This window comes from Hoplias malabaricus, chromosome 8 (assembly GCF_029633855.1).
Source record: "Hoplias malabaricus isolate fHopMal1 chromosome 8, fHopMal1.hap1, whole genome shotgun sequence".
Taxonomy (NCBI): domain Eukaryota; kingdom Metazoa; phylum Chordata; class Actinopteri; order Characiformes; family Erythrinidae; genus Hoplias; species Hoplias malabaricus.
Window position 1 is genome coordinate 37,104,362 of NC_089807.1, and position 17,157 is coordinate 37,121,518.

At 39.8% G+C, this 17,157-nt stretch overlaps 1 protein-coding gene across 1 annotated transcript; it reads left to right on the forward strand.

The window, feature by feature from the left end:
* The first annotated feature begins 130 nt into the window (after positions 1-130).
* unc93b1 (unc-93 homolog B1, TLR signaling regulator) lies at positions 131-15,014 on the forward strand. The gene is made up of 13 exons (XM_066679394.1): positions 131-267; positions 1,019-1,135; positions 2,491-2,632; positions 3,260-3,413; positions 6,258-6,419; positions 8,461-8,590; positions 9,137-9,230; positions 9,779-9,903; positions 11,653-11,835; positions 12,883-13,162; positions 13,384-13,502; positions 13,642-13,764; positions 14,644-15,014. Exons 2-13 carry the CDS (start codon positions 1,019-1,021, stop codon positions 14,884-14,886), a joined length of 1,872 nt encoding a protein of 623 aa, XP_066535491.1. The 5' UTR covers positions 131-267; the 3' UTR covers positions 14,887-15,014.
* Positions 15,015-17,157: the final 2,143 nt, after the last annotated feature.

Genomic DNA, 17,157 nt, shown 5'->3' on the forward strand with positions numbered 1-17,157 from the left:
CAGGCGTTATTCACCTTTGTTGTGAAGGGTGTGGATTTGATATGTATTTGTTCTGGCTTTAATTGCTCGCTGAAAATGAACACTGTCGCTTTAACATAAGAGAAAAGAAGAGGGAAGTGAAAGAGAGGCACTTTCGCTTCCTCCTGCTGTATTTAATTCTGTCCGAGTTTTGATCAGGAGGTGTTCACTTCAGCATGAACAGCTGTACTTCTCTCCTCAGCCGGATACTCCTGTGAACTCCTGTAACGTCTCGGTTTATTCGTCCAGGTGAGTTTACGTGTGTGGTTTTAATGTTTATACAGGAGGCTACACCCGCGTTTTAAAGGGCCAGTGTGAAATGTTAAAGTTTAAAATGGACGAGGAACATATGATAGACTTTATTTTCTGTTACAACAGTGGGAAAATGTGTCAAACTTTTTGCACAGGACACATTTTATGTTGTATTTTCCCACAATGCGTTGAAAATAAGCAGCTACAGTGCAATGAAAATTGTGCAGATGTGTGTTATCTAAGATTATTAGGTAGAAACTCAACAGTTCTACCAGGAGCATCCAAACTTTCCCATCCGTCCGATTTCCAATCCGATTAAGATTTTGTTCTCCTTTGCTGCAGTAACAGCCTCAACACTTTTGGAAAGGATTTAGACTAGATGTTGGAGCCTCTAGAGCATGCTTCTCGATTGGTGGTGGATTTATTATAGGTTCACAAACTCTAAATGATCCCAAATGTAGGCTAAAGAATGGTCAGCACTCCAGAGAACACAGTTCCACTGCACCATATCCCAGGGCTTTATAACTGTCTAACCAACGCTCAGCATTGGATTTATTTCATTTTTCGCTGTGTTCTGCTCTGTTAAACAGAGCTTATTGGCTTATAGTCTATATTCCTATGTAGGACTACAGTTTTTAATACAATTTGATAATTGTAATAATAAACCCAGGTTGTTATGGAATTGTATTAAACTGTAGTCCTATATAGGAATATTGACTATATGTTGTGTTGTGTTGGTGGCCGGCAGATGGCAGCAGTGATAGCGGACGAGAATGTTTACAGCGAGGCGGAGCTGCTTGATGTCCCTGCTGGCGGAGCGGAGGTACTGCAGCCTGCTGGACCTGAGGGGAACATACAGGGACAGGTGAGCTGTAAACTGAACAGAGAGGCGTGTCGTATATTTTGTAGTACTCTCTAACATATGCATTCATGTAAATGAATGGAGTTCTGAAATGATATAAATCATTTTTAAAGCATAAATAAAATGGAGACTCATTGCCTTCAAAACGAAATATGAGGCAGAACAGACTGCATGTGCTGGACTGTCCTGCCTGTTGTTCCAACTTGTCTTCAGCAGAGAAACACAAAATGAGGCAACGAAGGCCCCTTATGTTGTTGCGCATATGTAGACGTAGTTTCGTCTGTGCCATTTGTTCCAAAATGCCAGGAAGCATTTAATTCTTAATGTTGCTTACTTTAATCTTATAACACCTTAAAGTAAAATTAAATGTTTTAATGTAGTTTAAATAGGGTGACCAGACGTCCTCTTTTACCCGGACATGTCCTCTTTTTTTGACTTAAAAAAAATGTCCGGGCGGAATTTCACAAACGTCCGGGATTTTGTTTTTCTAGAGCTTACATAGAACTTCGAGAAGCGTTTCGTTCACAAACTAGTCCCGCCCTCCCCTACTCCGATTGGTTCGCTTGAGTGAGAAGGGGGCGTGGTGCAGTAGCCTAAAATCGTCTGATTGGACGGTCTGACTGTGGAGCTACCGTTATTGGTCGATAACCTTCTCTGTAAACATTTAATTGGTCAGTCTGCACGTCAGTAGTCCTTGTTTACGTCAGGCAAAACTAATGTACCTACCCTCATCTCGAGCAGCTATGCCGAAACGTAAATGTAAGTTCTCGTGTGAATTAAAAAAGAAATCCCCATGTTTTGTGTTGCAAATAAAGGTGTAAAGGACCTAATAGCACACATAGGTCCAGTTAAGCATACAACCCCCCCCCTTATCTTATCATGTGTTTCATTTCGTTATGTTTATTTATACATTTCTTTACCCTGGAATGTGAGTTTGTCCAACTCTGCTATGTTTTCATCCTGTGCTTATCTTAAATCCTGGTGTGTTGTAATGGCTTACATTACCTCAGGTGTAGTTAATGATTATTAACCTTTAATAAAGTACACTCCACAGTAGGTTTTTCCAGAAAACAAACATTCCTTGTATTCTTTCGACATGAGGACTTTGGATTTTGCCTGAAAGTTACTGTAAACCCATTTCCTCCCAAATGTATTTTTATACTGCATATTAATATTTATATTTAGACTTTATTTTGAAAGTATATTAGTTAGGCAATGATATTTTATGAAATACATCTTTTAATGTTCATTTGAATCACACACACACACACACACACAAAAAATGGCACCCTGCTCTATGCCATTCAGTTGAATTGATCCTTTTCTACATCACCCAAAGTTCTCTTGTTCTATGGCAGGTTGAGGAGTTTCTGGGGCCACATCCAGACTACGATGAGGAAGAGGAAGAGAGAAAGTATTATAGGAGGAAGAGACTTGGCGTGGTAAAGAATGTGTTGGGGGCAAGCTTTGGGGGCATGATCGTCTACAGTGTATACCTGGGTGTGTCTTTCTTTTTCTCTTTCACTTATTTAGATACTGGACCGTAAACATATATAGATTTTACATGACAGGTCATGGGTCATGTTTTACGATTAATAAAGTCATTTATATAATAAATGAATAGAAAAATAAAGGTATATCTTTCTCATTTAGATTTTAACAAAACACCACCCTCCGTTCTATTGTTAACATTTATGTCTGACCTATAAACATAAAAATAATTGTGAGAAAGCATTTAAAAGATATAAAGATTTAAATTAAAACCATAATTAATAAAAAATATAAAACCACAGTGAAGCCACATGTCTATAAGAGAATGGCCAACTGAAAAAAGTTATGTCTCTAACTGATTCTTAAAGAGGAGACTGATGGGCACTAAAGGCATAACCTGGAGCGAGGGACACTGTTTAACTTTTAATACAGGCATCAAATGAAAGTGAGGGCGCCCCCTCCAGGGTGTATTCCCACCTTGCGCCCAATGATTCCAGGTAGGCTCTGGACCCACCGCGACCCTGAACTGGATAAGTGCTTACAGATAATGAATGAATGAATGAATGAATATAAATATAAAGCCCACAGTATTTTCATGGCCTTGCACTGTGTGTTCATATGCGTTGTGTTCTGTAGGTCTTCTGCAGATGCAGTTGATTCTGCACTATGATGAAACCTACAGAGAAGTGAAGTACGGCAGCCTGGGGCTGACAGACATTGACAATAAGATGCTGATGGGAATCAATGTCACTCCTATAGTAGGCCTCCTCTATACACCTGTCCTCATCAGGTACTATTCTCACTTTCTCCCTCCATGGATGTGTAATATGTGTTAGAGGTACCGACAATCAGATTCCACATATAAGGCGTGAACGTCAAGAATGGGTAAAGAGGCATTTCAGAGATGAAAAGCTATTTTAATCCAGGCCTGTAAAAAAATCTGTCCTGAAATAGCACACACTCACACTGTGATGTCATTTTAATGTTTTTTTTCTGTGGGTTAGTTTAGTTTATGAGTAGTTTTGCCATATCTGTGTGTGGGAGTATATGCGAGTGTCATTTCAGTGACACTGACGTGGTGGTGGCGTTTTAGTGTGGTATGAGTGGACGAGACCCAGCAATCCACTCTGTTAAACATACAGACCCAACATTTGAGCCGTCTTATAGATGTCTATATGAGAGAGATTAGAACATCAAAATCCTCTACAGCTCTTTCTGTTGATGCTTCCACTGTAAGATGGCAACTCAGTAGTGAGATGACAACAAAACGTCATCCTAATGTTGACATATATCCCTCTAAAAACACAGTTTTCAGCTCTAAATTAGCGGAAAACATCTCACATACGCAATTCACACATACCGTGGTCACTGATGCGTCCCCCATACCGTGAGAGATGTTGATTTTTGCACCTATCGCTGATAACAGTCTGAATGGTCTCTTTTGTCATTAGCACATTGGATCATATGAGATGAGCTTGGGCTCAGGGGACTCATTAGCAGTTCTGCCTAGAATTGATATAGGGCTATATGTTGTATTTCATGAGAGATAATAGTTTTGTGAAGTACTCCCTATTTATGACTGTAGCATGACAGGTGCTTATGCAGTGCCATCTGAGGGCTCAAAGGTATTGGTGTCCATCCTTAGCCTACATGGACTGGTGTCTCTCCAGATTTCCTGAATCGTTTCACTGTATTAAATACAGTAGATGAAAAAGGCCTGAATTCTTTTTACTCAACTGAAAAATGTTGTGTTTGAGAAATTCACCAATTCTCTCATGACTTAGACCCAAAGTGTGCAAAGACTGAGGTTTTGGTGAATGTTCCTTTTATAAGTTTACTGCTTATCATAACAGGTCATATCATAATTCAAGGAGACATGAATGTTCATTTTTGGTAAGTGTTGAAAGCATCAAAAATTAAATACAGTGGAACCTCTATTTACGAACTTGATCCGTTCCGTGACCCAGTTCGTAAGTGGAAAAGTTCGTTTCTTGAGTCAATATTCCCCATTTAAAATAATGGAAAAGCAATTAATTATTCCAAATAAAAATAAAGTTTTAAGTGGTTACACATCGAAGACGTGACGACTGGCTGGAGGAGTAACACAGGCACTGGCTGTATGACGGGAGGTGGGGGGTGGGTGGAATAACGGAGAGTAGGCGGTGAATGTGGGGAGACGAAGTGTAGATACGGCTTAACTTAGCATGAATTTCGATGTCTGCTATTTACACTAATGCTAAATTGCTAAAGCTACAATTTGCTAATCTTAAAAGCTCACTCAAGTCTGGGCGCGCTGGGAGACTCGCCGACTGGGGTCAGTGGACATTTCCAGCCGCCGGCTCGGTGGACGCTCGGGTACGTTTCTAGAGTCATGGTTCATTGGTGGAGGCAAAAAATATTCAAAATGCCCGGTTCGTAAAGTTTGTTAGTATAGGCGTTCGTTAGTAGAGGTTCCACTGTATTTATATTAACAAAACAAAGTCTACTCAGCGAAAACAAGGGGAATCGGTACAATGTTATACAAAGGTTAAAGAGAATGAACAAATCACAGATTCATGCTTTTATTTTATTGTACAACGTGTCAGCATTTTTTTTATTTTTGGATTGGGTAGTTTTTGAAATTTTAGTTGTGGAACTTTCTATGTTATTTTCTGTTCTGCTTTTTCCCCCTTAATGGAGAGAAATGAAAAAGCTAGGTATAATGGCTATACATTTGTGTAATTCTGTACTTTAATAAGGAATTGTATTCCAAGCCATTCTGGCCTCTCTGTGTTGGTTGAACCATGAACATCCACATATTACACTGTGTAAAGTGTAGCTGGTGCTTCCAATGTGAAATAAAAATGTAATCAGAAGATTAAATCATATAAAAATAATACATGATCATTTGCTCACTCATTTAGTGTGTTTCCCCTGTTTCCCCTTCCTTCCGCCTGCATCTGTTCCCCAGTCATTTTTAATATGCTTCTTCTCATCTTCTTGCTCTCACCTCCTGCTGTAGTTGGGATTGTGATAACGAGACTGTGCCGCTTTAATCACATTATCGCCTTTGACTTATTGAATATTCATTATGTGAATATTTTAATGTGTCTTACGTGCTCTTTAAAAAGTCGTTTAGGTTTTTGTAGATGGAACACAAGGCCTAATTAGCATGGTAGAAAACGTTCAAGGTAGTTCAACTCCAATGTAAAATGGTCATTCAGAAATTTGGATAATGGCTGTAGAGATAATGATGTCAGTTAAATTTGTTGTCATCTGCTTAACCTTCATCCTTGTTTTCTCCCACTTGCTTTCTTTCTGTCATTTACACCTCTGCACCCGCGCTCTCATTCTTCCAGATTCAAAAGCAATGCATTCATTAATAGAGATAAAAAAATAAAATGAAAATATTTACTCTCTATTTCTCTCACTTCTTCTTCCTTCTGTCTTTCTTTCTTTGTATCCCTTATGTCTTTTTTTTCCTCTCTTTCTCTGTCTCTCTCTCTTTTTCTTGTCCTCTCTGTCTGCTATTTCTCTTTATTTCTCTCTTTTTTCACTCTGTTTTCTGTTAATATTCCTCACTGCCTCTGTTTTATTTATTCATTTATTCATTCGTATATTCATTTGTTTGTATCTCTATCTCTCCCTCCCTCAGGTTTTTGGGCACAAAATGGATGATGTTCCTTGCCTCTGGGATCTATGCTCTGTTTGTCTCGACCAATTACTGGGAGCGGTATTACACCTTGGTGCCGTCTGCGGTGGCCATTGGAGTTGCTATAGTTCCGTTGTGGGCCTCACTGGGGAACTACATTACAAGGTGAAGTAACTAGAGGTTCATTACAGGGGAAATAGTATGAATTGGTCAATAAAGTTTTATTTCCCTTTACCCCACACGTAGTAAAATGTGGTTGGAGGCATGCATTTGATGATTTGGGCATGCAGCTAGCAGCTAATTGGTGAACTATTATGTCTGAGCTAAAAGGCTGTTGGAACAAGCATTACATGTTAACTACATTAGCCTTGAAGCTTCAGTGCAATGTGTAATTTGTTTTGCCTTCAAATTACAGCCTCAGTATCATTGGGATGGTTCACTGAGCTGTAATAGGGAGAACAGAGCCTCTGCCGTTGCAACTCAGGGCTCAGCACTGCAGAAATTGCACTATGTAACTTGTGGAGGAGGGTAGGCTTATAAAAGAACAATTCAGAAAAATATATCAAATCAAAGAGATGTTCTTTTGTGGGTCATGCACAGCACATGTATTTATCTCAGTTCCAACACTGACCTAACACACCCTGCTTGAGTATTTGGTGGATTGGTGGACCTTGATGAACTGGAATAGGTGTGCTATTGGGTTATTGAGTACTTGGCATTAGGCTCCAGGCATTGACCAATTTAGAGCTTCTCCAACACTGATTTACATGAACTTGTTACAGTGCAAGTTCTGTATTAAGGCAGATGGTGGTGCTGAAGGGAGTGTTGCTGCCACAGAGCTCCAGGGTCTTAAGGTTAATGGATTTTACGCTAGCTTTGAGTCTGTGTCTGTGAAGAGTTTAGTGCTTTCTCCCATGTGTCTGTGTGGGCTACCTCCAGGTGCTCTGATTTCCTTCCACAAACCAAAAGCACATGTTAGCTGGTGGACTGGTTGTGTGAAACTTTCCACAGGTGTGAGTATTAAAGTGACTGGGTGAGTGTGTGAAATTGTCCAGTGAAGAAGTTTATTATCTTCTGTCTATTAAGTGATTATTTATGTCGGATTGTTTTGTAGTACGTAGGCTGCTATGTATAATAAGTCTGCGGAATACTCAAACTCAAATTTCGGCCTACATCATAAAATATGTCAGTTTATTTTTACGTAAATTCTACCCTCCGTTCCTTTTCAAGAAAATGATCTGTGACCCTGTCGTACCAACAAGGCGTCTTTTCCAGGGACTTGACTAGTGTCCTCTCAATGGCCAGCAGAGCTAGGCTGCTTAAACGGCCTTGGCCCATGTGAAGTGTGTCCGCCTGTGAGTGCTTTGTGACGGTGGAGGGGCTCAGCAGCACCCGCTGGACAGAAACTGCGATAGAAGTCAGAAAGAGTGATAGAAGTCAGTCTCCAAACACAAGCAGCTACAAAAAAAACTCACCAGAAATAGAAGCTCGATTTGTCGCTAGTCATTTTTAACAAAGAAAATGCCGCTAAGAGGTTTAAGAAAGTCTGGTTCAACTCAGAACAGAATGAAAATGTAATGCTCCCACGGATCTTTACACCAAAGGGTCGCTGATTCGCTCATTTCGCTGTCAATCAAAAAGGGATTCAGCCTCAGACAGATCATCCAATCATCATGCAGAAGCTGAGCATCCGGGCCAGCCGAGGCCAGCCCACTGCCCCATAGACCCCCAGAGACGCTGAGCGTCCGATGGGCGGGACAAAGCCCAGCATTTATCCAATCACTCGTCTCGTTTCGCTGCACTTCGCTGCTTTGCAATTGAACGTCCGCACTGTTTAAAGCACTGTGAAGGGAATGATTGAGAGGAAAGCCGCGTCTTTACCAGTGATAAGAAGCTGATTCTGAACAAAAGTTGAGTGCGTTGTAGTGCATATTTATTCACTGACATGTACACACAACAGTATATATTTGATCACTTATTTTTTGACATTTTAGGGGAAGCTGAGCTTCCCTTGCAGTCTTAGAGCAATCGCCTCTGCTCGAAACCCTTTGCTTGAGCAGATTTAATATTCTGACAAAAAAAAATTGGGGATTTTCCATGGCCTCATTTGTTTCTTCCTTAGACCCTCCAGGGGCCATAGTCAATGGTTATGTAATATCACTCTCGTTTTGTGTGTGTGTGTGTTTGTAATATGTGTGTGCTTTAGGATGGCGCAGCAGTATTATGAATATGTGAACTACAAAGAAGAGCATGTACAGGAGCAGAAAAGAGTGCCAAAGGGGGCCTGCCATCAATATGTTATTATTTTCCAATCAGTCTTCTATATTGTCTTCCATGTGAGTGCAGATGGCCAGCAACTTTTAAGTGTGTGTGTGTTTATGCTTTTAAAAGAACTTAATGTGGCTGCTTAATGTGGAAAAATGCCAGTATTGTGGTTTTAACTTCACATATTGATATCTCAATATGCACTGAAGGCCTGTCAAAACTATTACATTATTGTATCCTCACAATCTTTTAAAACTGACCCCAATTATTCATCACAGCTGTTGTTGTTGATAGAAACTGAATACGAACTGGCTATATTGTTATCCAACAGTGTGAAACAAACACACACCTATCTTTAAAGAGGAAGCTTGTATATATGTATATATGAAGGCATATTAAGTGAAACCCCACCAGTTTTTCAAAACGTCTTAATAATGAAACATTTTAAGATGTCATTGATATTGGTTTTTATAATTTACACTATTTTACAATCATTAACGGAGCTACAGACAAATGCATTATTGAATGAATTAGCAGCAATTTGAAACTCGTTTTCTGATTTTCTGTATGTGCATGACGATATAAACGTGTTTGTCTCTCTATACATGTCTTTGCAGCTGTGTTTTGTATTTGCTGAATTTCCCATGATCCTCTTCCTCAAAGGATACCTCAGTGACTTCCATCACACTCTGTTCCATGTCAAACAATGTGGTAAATTTCACTCACTTATTTCCTCTTTCTGACTTTACAATGAGTTTTAATGCTCCAGTTTTGTCGATGTGTGAGAGATATTAATGCAGTTTTGTGCAGAAGTCACCAGTGACTTAAGCTAGCAATGAAAATTTTGTCTGAATGTTCGTAAGTAGAATATATATGATATAATGCACTTAGCTAGGGCTAGGAAATTTAAAAAGGAAATAAGGAAAAAAAGGAAAATGAAGTTAGCTAATGACAACAGCACAATAAGGGGTTTGGAAAGGTTTTCGCATATTTATTTGTAGGGTGCCAACGTCATGCTGCAGTTAGTGTTGCTGCCCCACAGCTCCAGTGTCATGGGGTTGTGGGTTAAATCCTTGCCTTGGTTCACTGCTCTGAGGGCTGTGGTTTCCTATTACAGTCGGTGTTGGTTGTTCGGGCATGTAGTACAAACAGGTTTATATGTCCAAGTGAAAGAGCAATGACAATTATTTAGCAATTACAATGGCAATACTTCATAGTCATTCATATTCTTCATCTTCTCTCTGTCTGGACTTGCTTAGGTGCGAGTGGAAAGAATATAATTGAAGGTTTCAACAAGACGGTCCTGCAAAATTTGCCTCCTTCCACACTCCTGATTGAAGTAGAGAGTGCTCTGATGGCAGCTGCCTTCATCTCCATGATCATAGTAAGACATTATCTCCATAGGCAGGTTTACAGTAATGCTCAGAGGCCTTAAAACCACTGGTGAGATCAGGCTTTAGATTAAGGTTATAGTAATAAAGAATAAGAATAACAATTTCCATCAGTATACACTTTGTGTTTCCTCATTCCATTCTTAGACATTAGACTGTGTACACACTTATCAGCCTATAGAGGGCTCCAGTGTCTGCAACTGCTGCCTTTATTTGTGCTCCAAGTTCTCTGACATCACTCCCCACAAATCTTGCTTTGTTAACAAAGTGGTATTATTAAGTGGAGGCGGTGTTGTAGAGTCAGAACCAATAGCAGTAGGCGTGATTGCCCTCTGTGGACTGCCTTCTTAATCTCAGTTAAGGCTGCATGTTGCCTGAGGCTGGTTTTGCTGTCACAGTAAATACAATGAGAGTTTTATTTATTTTAGTTTATTATTCAAAGGAACACTAGGTAAATTTTTTATCTTAGAATTACAACTTCAAAGTCATTGTGATGCTCCATTGACCTGTAATAGGGAGGACAGAGCCTCTGTCATTGCTACTCTAGGCACAGCACTTTAAAAACGACACTATGTAACTTTTGGAGGAGGGTAGGACATCAGCCACACTCACCCTTCATATAAGAAAAGTGCTGTAAAAGTGAATTCCATTCTGAAACTGTAGGGGGGAACCAGGAGCAAATATAACAAATCTTACCAGGTGTTCCTTTAAATTTAAGGAAGGGACAAATGAAGGCATGTTACATAAATTTAAACATGTTGTTTTAGCTATGGAATGAAAGTAGTCATATATTGTAAACTGAATTGTATGACTATATCTGCTGAGCTTTCTGAGAGGAGCAGTGACATAAGAAAAGTTCAGCTTGGGGGATTGTGATACCATATAAATGTTACAAATCAAATATTTAATATACTGTAAACACTTATTTTATTAAGACAACGTGAAAGGATCTGAGGATTAAGCACTGATATTAACATGGCAAAATAGACGCATGGGTGAGAATGTAGATTAATGAATAGAAGGGACCTTACAACAAATCCCTGAGGAACACCATGAGAAACAATGATGTTATGTGAATGATGAGTAATATCTTGACCAGGTTTAAGCTCTATAGCAAATGTCTGAACGAGACTGAGGACAAGAAAAATGAGTGTTATGATTAAATGATTTTTAAATTTATCAGAAAAAGGTGTTGTTTCACAAAACATGACTTAAGGCCAGAAAAACAATCATACAAGTCACTATTAGGTATGTTACTGTACATAAGAGCAGACCGTGGAACCGCAATAAGGCTTGAGGAAAAGCCATAATACAGAGCACAGTGGAATCAATGGAGGTTTTCTGAGAACTGGAGATATAATGGCAGGCTTCAGAGGGAAGGGTCCAAGACAAGAGGTCCATGAAGGGTTTAGCATGTAGGAGATATTTGAGAGGACAAAAAGCCAGGGTTTTATTATAGATAAAAGCTGGTGCTGGATCAAGTGGGCAAGTGGAGGTGTTTGATTTCACAATTTATGAATATATGCAGAGTCTGTGAGGGTAAAAGTGCGGAAGGGGCTGATTTGAATAGTGTTAGTGCGTGTGGGTGGAATGTCAGGTTGGGAATGGGATGGGAGCTGCTCATAAATTTTAGTAATTATTTTTTTTGGGTAGTTCTAGAAAATGTCATGGCAGAGAATAGGGAAGCCCAACAGCATAGTCACTTTGTGACAGTAAGATTATATCTCTTGTCTCTCTCCTAGTTCTTAGCGGTGTGCGGCGCTGCATATCGGCCCACGGAGGAGATTGACCTGCGCAGCATTGGCTGGGGCAACATCTTCCAGATGCCATTCAAACACCTGCGTGATTACCGCCTGCGCATGCTCTGCCCTTTCTTCATCTATTCTGGCTTTGAGGTGCTCTTTGGCATCCAAGGATTCATACTGGTGAGCAAAAGCACAACAAATAATCACAGGTTTTTGTTCAGACCATCGAATATAGTATGTGCTGATTACAGGGTACTTTTATTGTGAGAGCATGAGAAACAAAGGATGTGGTCTATCACTTGGTTTTATCTTAGTTCTGCCAACCATACTATGACAGAAATAAAAAATAGGAGACTGAATGACACACTGTTAACGCACATACCCATGCTTTTTGAGTTTGGTACTGTTTGATTTATATCAGCTGTGTATCTGTATAAATGCACAATAATGACTATTAGAACTATTAGAACTTCCAAAACACTTTAGTCAATTGCTCTTGTTAGTGTATCTACCGGCGGCACGGTGGTGCAGAAGGTAGTGTTGCAGTCACACAGCTCCAGGGCCCTGGAGGTTGTGGGTTCGATTCCCGCTTTGGGTGACTGTCTGTGAGGAGTTGGTGTGTTCTCCCTGTGTCTGCGTGGGTTTCCTCCGGGTGCTCCGGTTTCCTCCCACAATCCAAAAACACACGTTGGTAGGTGAATTGGCGACTCAAAAGTGTCCGTAGGTGTGAGTGAATGTGTGTCTGTGTTGCCCTGTGAAGGACTGCCGCCCCCTCCAGGGTGTATTCCTGCCTTGTGCCCAATGATTCCAGATGATTCCACCACGACCCTGAACTGGATAAGTTGTTACAGATAATGAATGAATGAATGAGTGTATTTACCCCAATCATACACTGTATTCACTTGCTTTGCCATCACTGAACAGTGTAGAGGAGAATGCAAACTGCCCAAATCTGTCACAACACACAGTGCCTGGGAAAGGGGTCATCCTATCCACCTTGATAGCCAGGCCAGTCATGCTCGGTAGGACTACCAGCCTTAGACAGCTGAGGTATCAGCCTTGATTACTTCAATTGATAGGGCCAACTCTGTGTCACTAGGGAGTGCCTGGAAAATCACTTCTCTCGAAATTATGATTTTTGTAGCACCTCCATGTTATTTGTTAGAAATATACTTAAAGTGAAACACATATTAAGGCTTAAAGTTTCTCTCTCTCCCTCTCTCTCAGTCGTATGGAGTGTGTGCAGTGGGGTTAGAGAGGCTGTGGATACTGGTGATGGTGTACGGACTTTCATCCTCCTTGTGTTCGTGCCTGTCTTTGACTCTGCTGCTGCAACGTTTGCCAAGGCAAGTCATTCTCCTTGGAGGAACGACAGTCCACTTCATCCTCCTGGTGATCCTCATGTGTTGGTCGACAACCCCTAAAGATCCCTCTCAGTTACCTCAGCTACTGATACTGGCTGCCTTCTGGGGCATGGGAACTGCTCTCAACAAAACTGGACTGAGCAGTGAGTAACACACACTAACGTATTTAAATGTAGCTTCTGAAATGTATGACAATATTTCACCATTTTGGAGTAAATCAATAATATGAGTCATTATCAAGAGATATCCAATCAATATTTGAATAAAAGACAGACTATCATTGTTTTGATCCAAAATCAACAGCCTTCTCTACAAGGCAGGAATTATCTTCCACAGGTGTAAGTATGTGTATGTGTTTCTACAGCTCTGCTGGGAATGTTCTATGAGGACAAAGAGCGATTAGACTTTGTCTACACCATCTACCACTGGTGGCAGGCCATCGCCATCTTTATCGTCTACCTTTGGTCTGGGCTGCCTATGAGGGTAAACCGAAATCAATACAAGGTTGCTTAAAAACACTGAACATATTTTAAGGGGACTGATAGATCAATTTATTAATTATTCGTTTCTCTGTATGTCTCTCTTTTCTGTTTCTTTATCTGCTGGTTTCCTCTCGCTTCAGGCCAAGCTTGCGATCCTGTTGGTCACTCTGTTAGTTGCAAGCTTGTGTTATTGGCAGATGGAGCGCCGCTTAGCCAAGAAAATTCCTTTCAGGTTGCCACGGATTCCCCGTCCACGACACAAGGTGAGTCAGCGGGCCACCTGTTATTTAACACTGAGCTATTTGTGTTGTGTGGTTTCTTCTCACTTTCATTTCATGAGGAACATGTGCGGTTACAGCTTCTCTCTTGAGCATTGCTTAGAAAAAGGACTTTAAAGGAATATCTTGGTGAAAATGTGTAATTTTCCAATTACATCAAAAGTAGTTATTGGTCTGAAGTTTGCTTTTTAGTTTAAAAATGGAGCTACGAGATTGACCCTATTAATAAACACAGTTAGATAGATGTCATTGTCTTCTTTGTAAACAACCATTGTCTAAAATGGCTGCCTTTAGCGTTCAGCTACACAGTAACGTTTTTTAACTTGTATATTTCGCAATAATTCTCAAAGTCAATCAACAAGTTTGTGTGAATTTACTGGAGACCTGGACAAAGTTTGAGTAGGTTCTGGGGACATATTATAATTAAAATAATTAGTGGGACTGCTAGCTTTAGCGCTTAACTGAAGAAGTAACATTTGGACATTGAGCATGTCTAGTAAAACACATGAAGGAGCCATAGAATAGAAGCCAGTTAATAGCCAAAGAAATACACATTACTCAGTTTAAAAACGGGTTCTGCTTATGGCAAAGGCAGATAGATAATATTCAGGTTTTCAGGATAGAAGAAAGGACTTGAATTAAATGTATGGGACCAGCTATTTTTACATAGCAAATAATTATTTTGATGCTTGAGGTAAATTTTGAATGCATTTCCTCAAATTGTTTGAAGGTCAATGTATTTCATCATTAGAGCTTTCCTGCATGTTTGCTGTTGTTCCTCAGGCTAGCGTTCCTAGCGTTAGGTAAGAGTTCCTCCATTCACTGTCCCAGCTTCCTGTCTTACTACCTTCTCCTCCCACACAGGTCAAAGGTTACCGCTACCTGGAGGAGGAGAACTCTGACGAGTCTGAGACAGACCTGAGTGACCTGGAGGATGAGGAAGAGGAGGGCAGGCAGATCGAGGAAAAATACAAGGGGGGCGCAGACTCGTTTGGCTCTGATTCTCCAGGCCAAGATAGGGGTGGGGCCAGAGGTCGCAGACGGAGACAAGAAAATGCTGCATTCGAACACGATGGAGAAGAGGGGAATTACGTACGTGCGATGTGATACAATAATCTTTGATTAGTATTTAGCAGAATGGGCTTTCTTTACTCTGATAAAGAGAATATGGTCTCAGGTTTTAGATGAATAAATGGATGGGTACGTGAGTGAGTGAATAGATAAATAAATTAATGGGAGAATGAAATAAGACTGCTTTACCACATAAAGGGGTACAAAGTTTAGGGCAGGGGTCTTTTTAAATCTACAGAGCAGGAAGAACCCAGAGATACTCACACAAGATGAAAGAAGAAGTTATAAGGTTTTCAACGAAATGAGAAGCGAAAATAGGAAGTAGTAAACACCATATACGGCCAGGTTGTGTGTGGCTATAGAAAAAGCTTCACTGAACCACTGGTCAAGGTTATACACTGCTGCTTTTCACTTGTATCCTCTTCATTAAAAAAAATAAAAAAATCACCAAATAACAAAAATGCCTTTTGAAGCTCGTACTTGCAAATATCTTACTGATTCATTTCAAGGAAGTCTGTGTTTGTAGGCTCAGTTCAGTTTATGGTGTTCTTATGAAATATTCTTATATAAATGTTTATATTTTTGAATAAACTTTTGAGTCTGTACAGTTATGTCTTTGGAGTTTTTTTCCCAGGTTAATATATTTAGACTGGTCAATGACACTAAAGCACATTTAGCTACATGCATAGCACACTCACTGGTATTCTCTCCCCGCAGGGATACGCAGTCAGTAAGAGCTCAGTTTGGAGGTGAATGTGCATTTATTAGTCATAAACTTTCCTCACTTCCAGCTGCTCACACACACTACCATCTGTTATGTATGGCAGATATACGTCACGAAACGTCACTCTCATATGCTCATGGTGGCCAGTCCAACTGTTTGGACGTTTCATTCAGTGTATGTGCACTATCCTCTCAACCACTCTTAGTGGAGCACCACAGGAGTGTCCTCCTAAAAGGCAGATTCTATGCCTGTAACACACTCCAAATTTTGCTAACAATATGGGTTATAGCTCACCACTTTGTACCAGCCTTTCTACTGTAATTAATATTGTAAAAAGATTGAGCAGATCCTGTCTGTGGAAGGGTACACTGTTTTAATGCATGTGCTAAGAGGCTAAAAGGCTTCAACATCCTTCTCATATAATACAGTCCACCAATACATCATGAAGTATAGCCTGAAAGCCTATTAAATAAGGAGAAAGTTCTATTAGTTCTATGTGGAAAAGCTAACAAGTCCTCTAGGCCCAAGCACTGTGTGTCCATGTTTCAGCTTGTTTTCATAAAAATAGTTTACAGAACCATCAGCGATAAGTACAAAAACCAACACCTCTCATGGTTTGGGAGAGCATCAGTGACCACTACAGGGGTGATTGCATATGTGAGAAGTTTTCATTGATGTGGATTTGAATTATAGTTGTATTCTAGAGGGACAGAGGGACAGTGCTTCTGTCACAATAACAACTTACGTTGGGAAGTCCATGGTTATTTCAGTAATACAATGCTAGATCTCATTAGCATGTACTTGCTACAACAACATAGGTTTGCTATGGAAATAGGGTCCTTAATTTACAAAAAAAATGTGTTCTTGCTTTGTTTGAAGCCATACAAACACATCATGAAAAGTGGTTTCCATAGAAACAAAAACAAATGTAAATATTTAATAGTCACTAAATTCATATTCAATATATAGAGAATTATTAATATTATAATATTTCAATATATGTAATAATATACACTGTGTATTATCATTATTATTATTATTAATTTTATTGTTGTTATTATTATTGCTTTTGTGTGATTCTTTACGTAACTTTGCCTTTTTCGGGGTGTGTGTGTGTGTGTGTGTGTTTATTTCATGAACAGTAGTAGAAGAAGCTTGTGTACTGACTGTATATGGTCGGTCCTGTTGTGTTGTTGCGAGTTGTGTTTGTGGAGTGTTCTCTATTTTCTGTTCCTCTCTGTGAGCTGACTGTGAGTGTAAACTCTGACCCAGGATTCACAGCTGCACAGAGCCATGCTACAGAATCACTGTTACTGCTGCAGCTGAAGATACAGGTGCAGTGTCCATTCATTCACTTCCATTCAAAAGACTGGAATTTCATCATTTATTTCACAATCATGTCCATCATTATGAACTGATAAAATAATTTACTGATTAAACCCCAATAAATCTAACCCTCAAGATGCTTCATATTTCAGATTTGTTTCTTGGAACAAACTGAATTTGAAACAATTTGATAACCAATTGTTATAATAAGATAATTGAAGTATTATTTATTAATAATTAAAATGTCTTCCCAGAAA

Excerpts from the sequence above, each read along its gene's own strand:
- unc93b1 (XM_066679394.1), top strand. The coding sequence starts at position 1,019 with ATGGCAGCAGTGATAGCGGACGAGAATGTTTACAGCGAGGCGGAGCTG. Across the intron at positions 8,591-9,136 it reads TCTTCTATATTGTCTTCCAT|CTGTGTTTTGTATTTGCTGA; the intron begins GTGAGTGCAGAT and ends ATGTCTTTGCAG. Across the intron at positions 11,836-12,882 it reads GCATCCAAGGATTCATACTG|TCGTATGGAGTGTGTGCAGT; the intron begins GTGAGCAAAAGC and ends CCTCTCTCTCAG.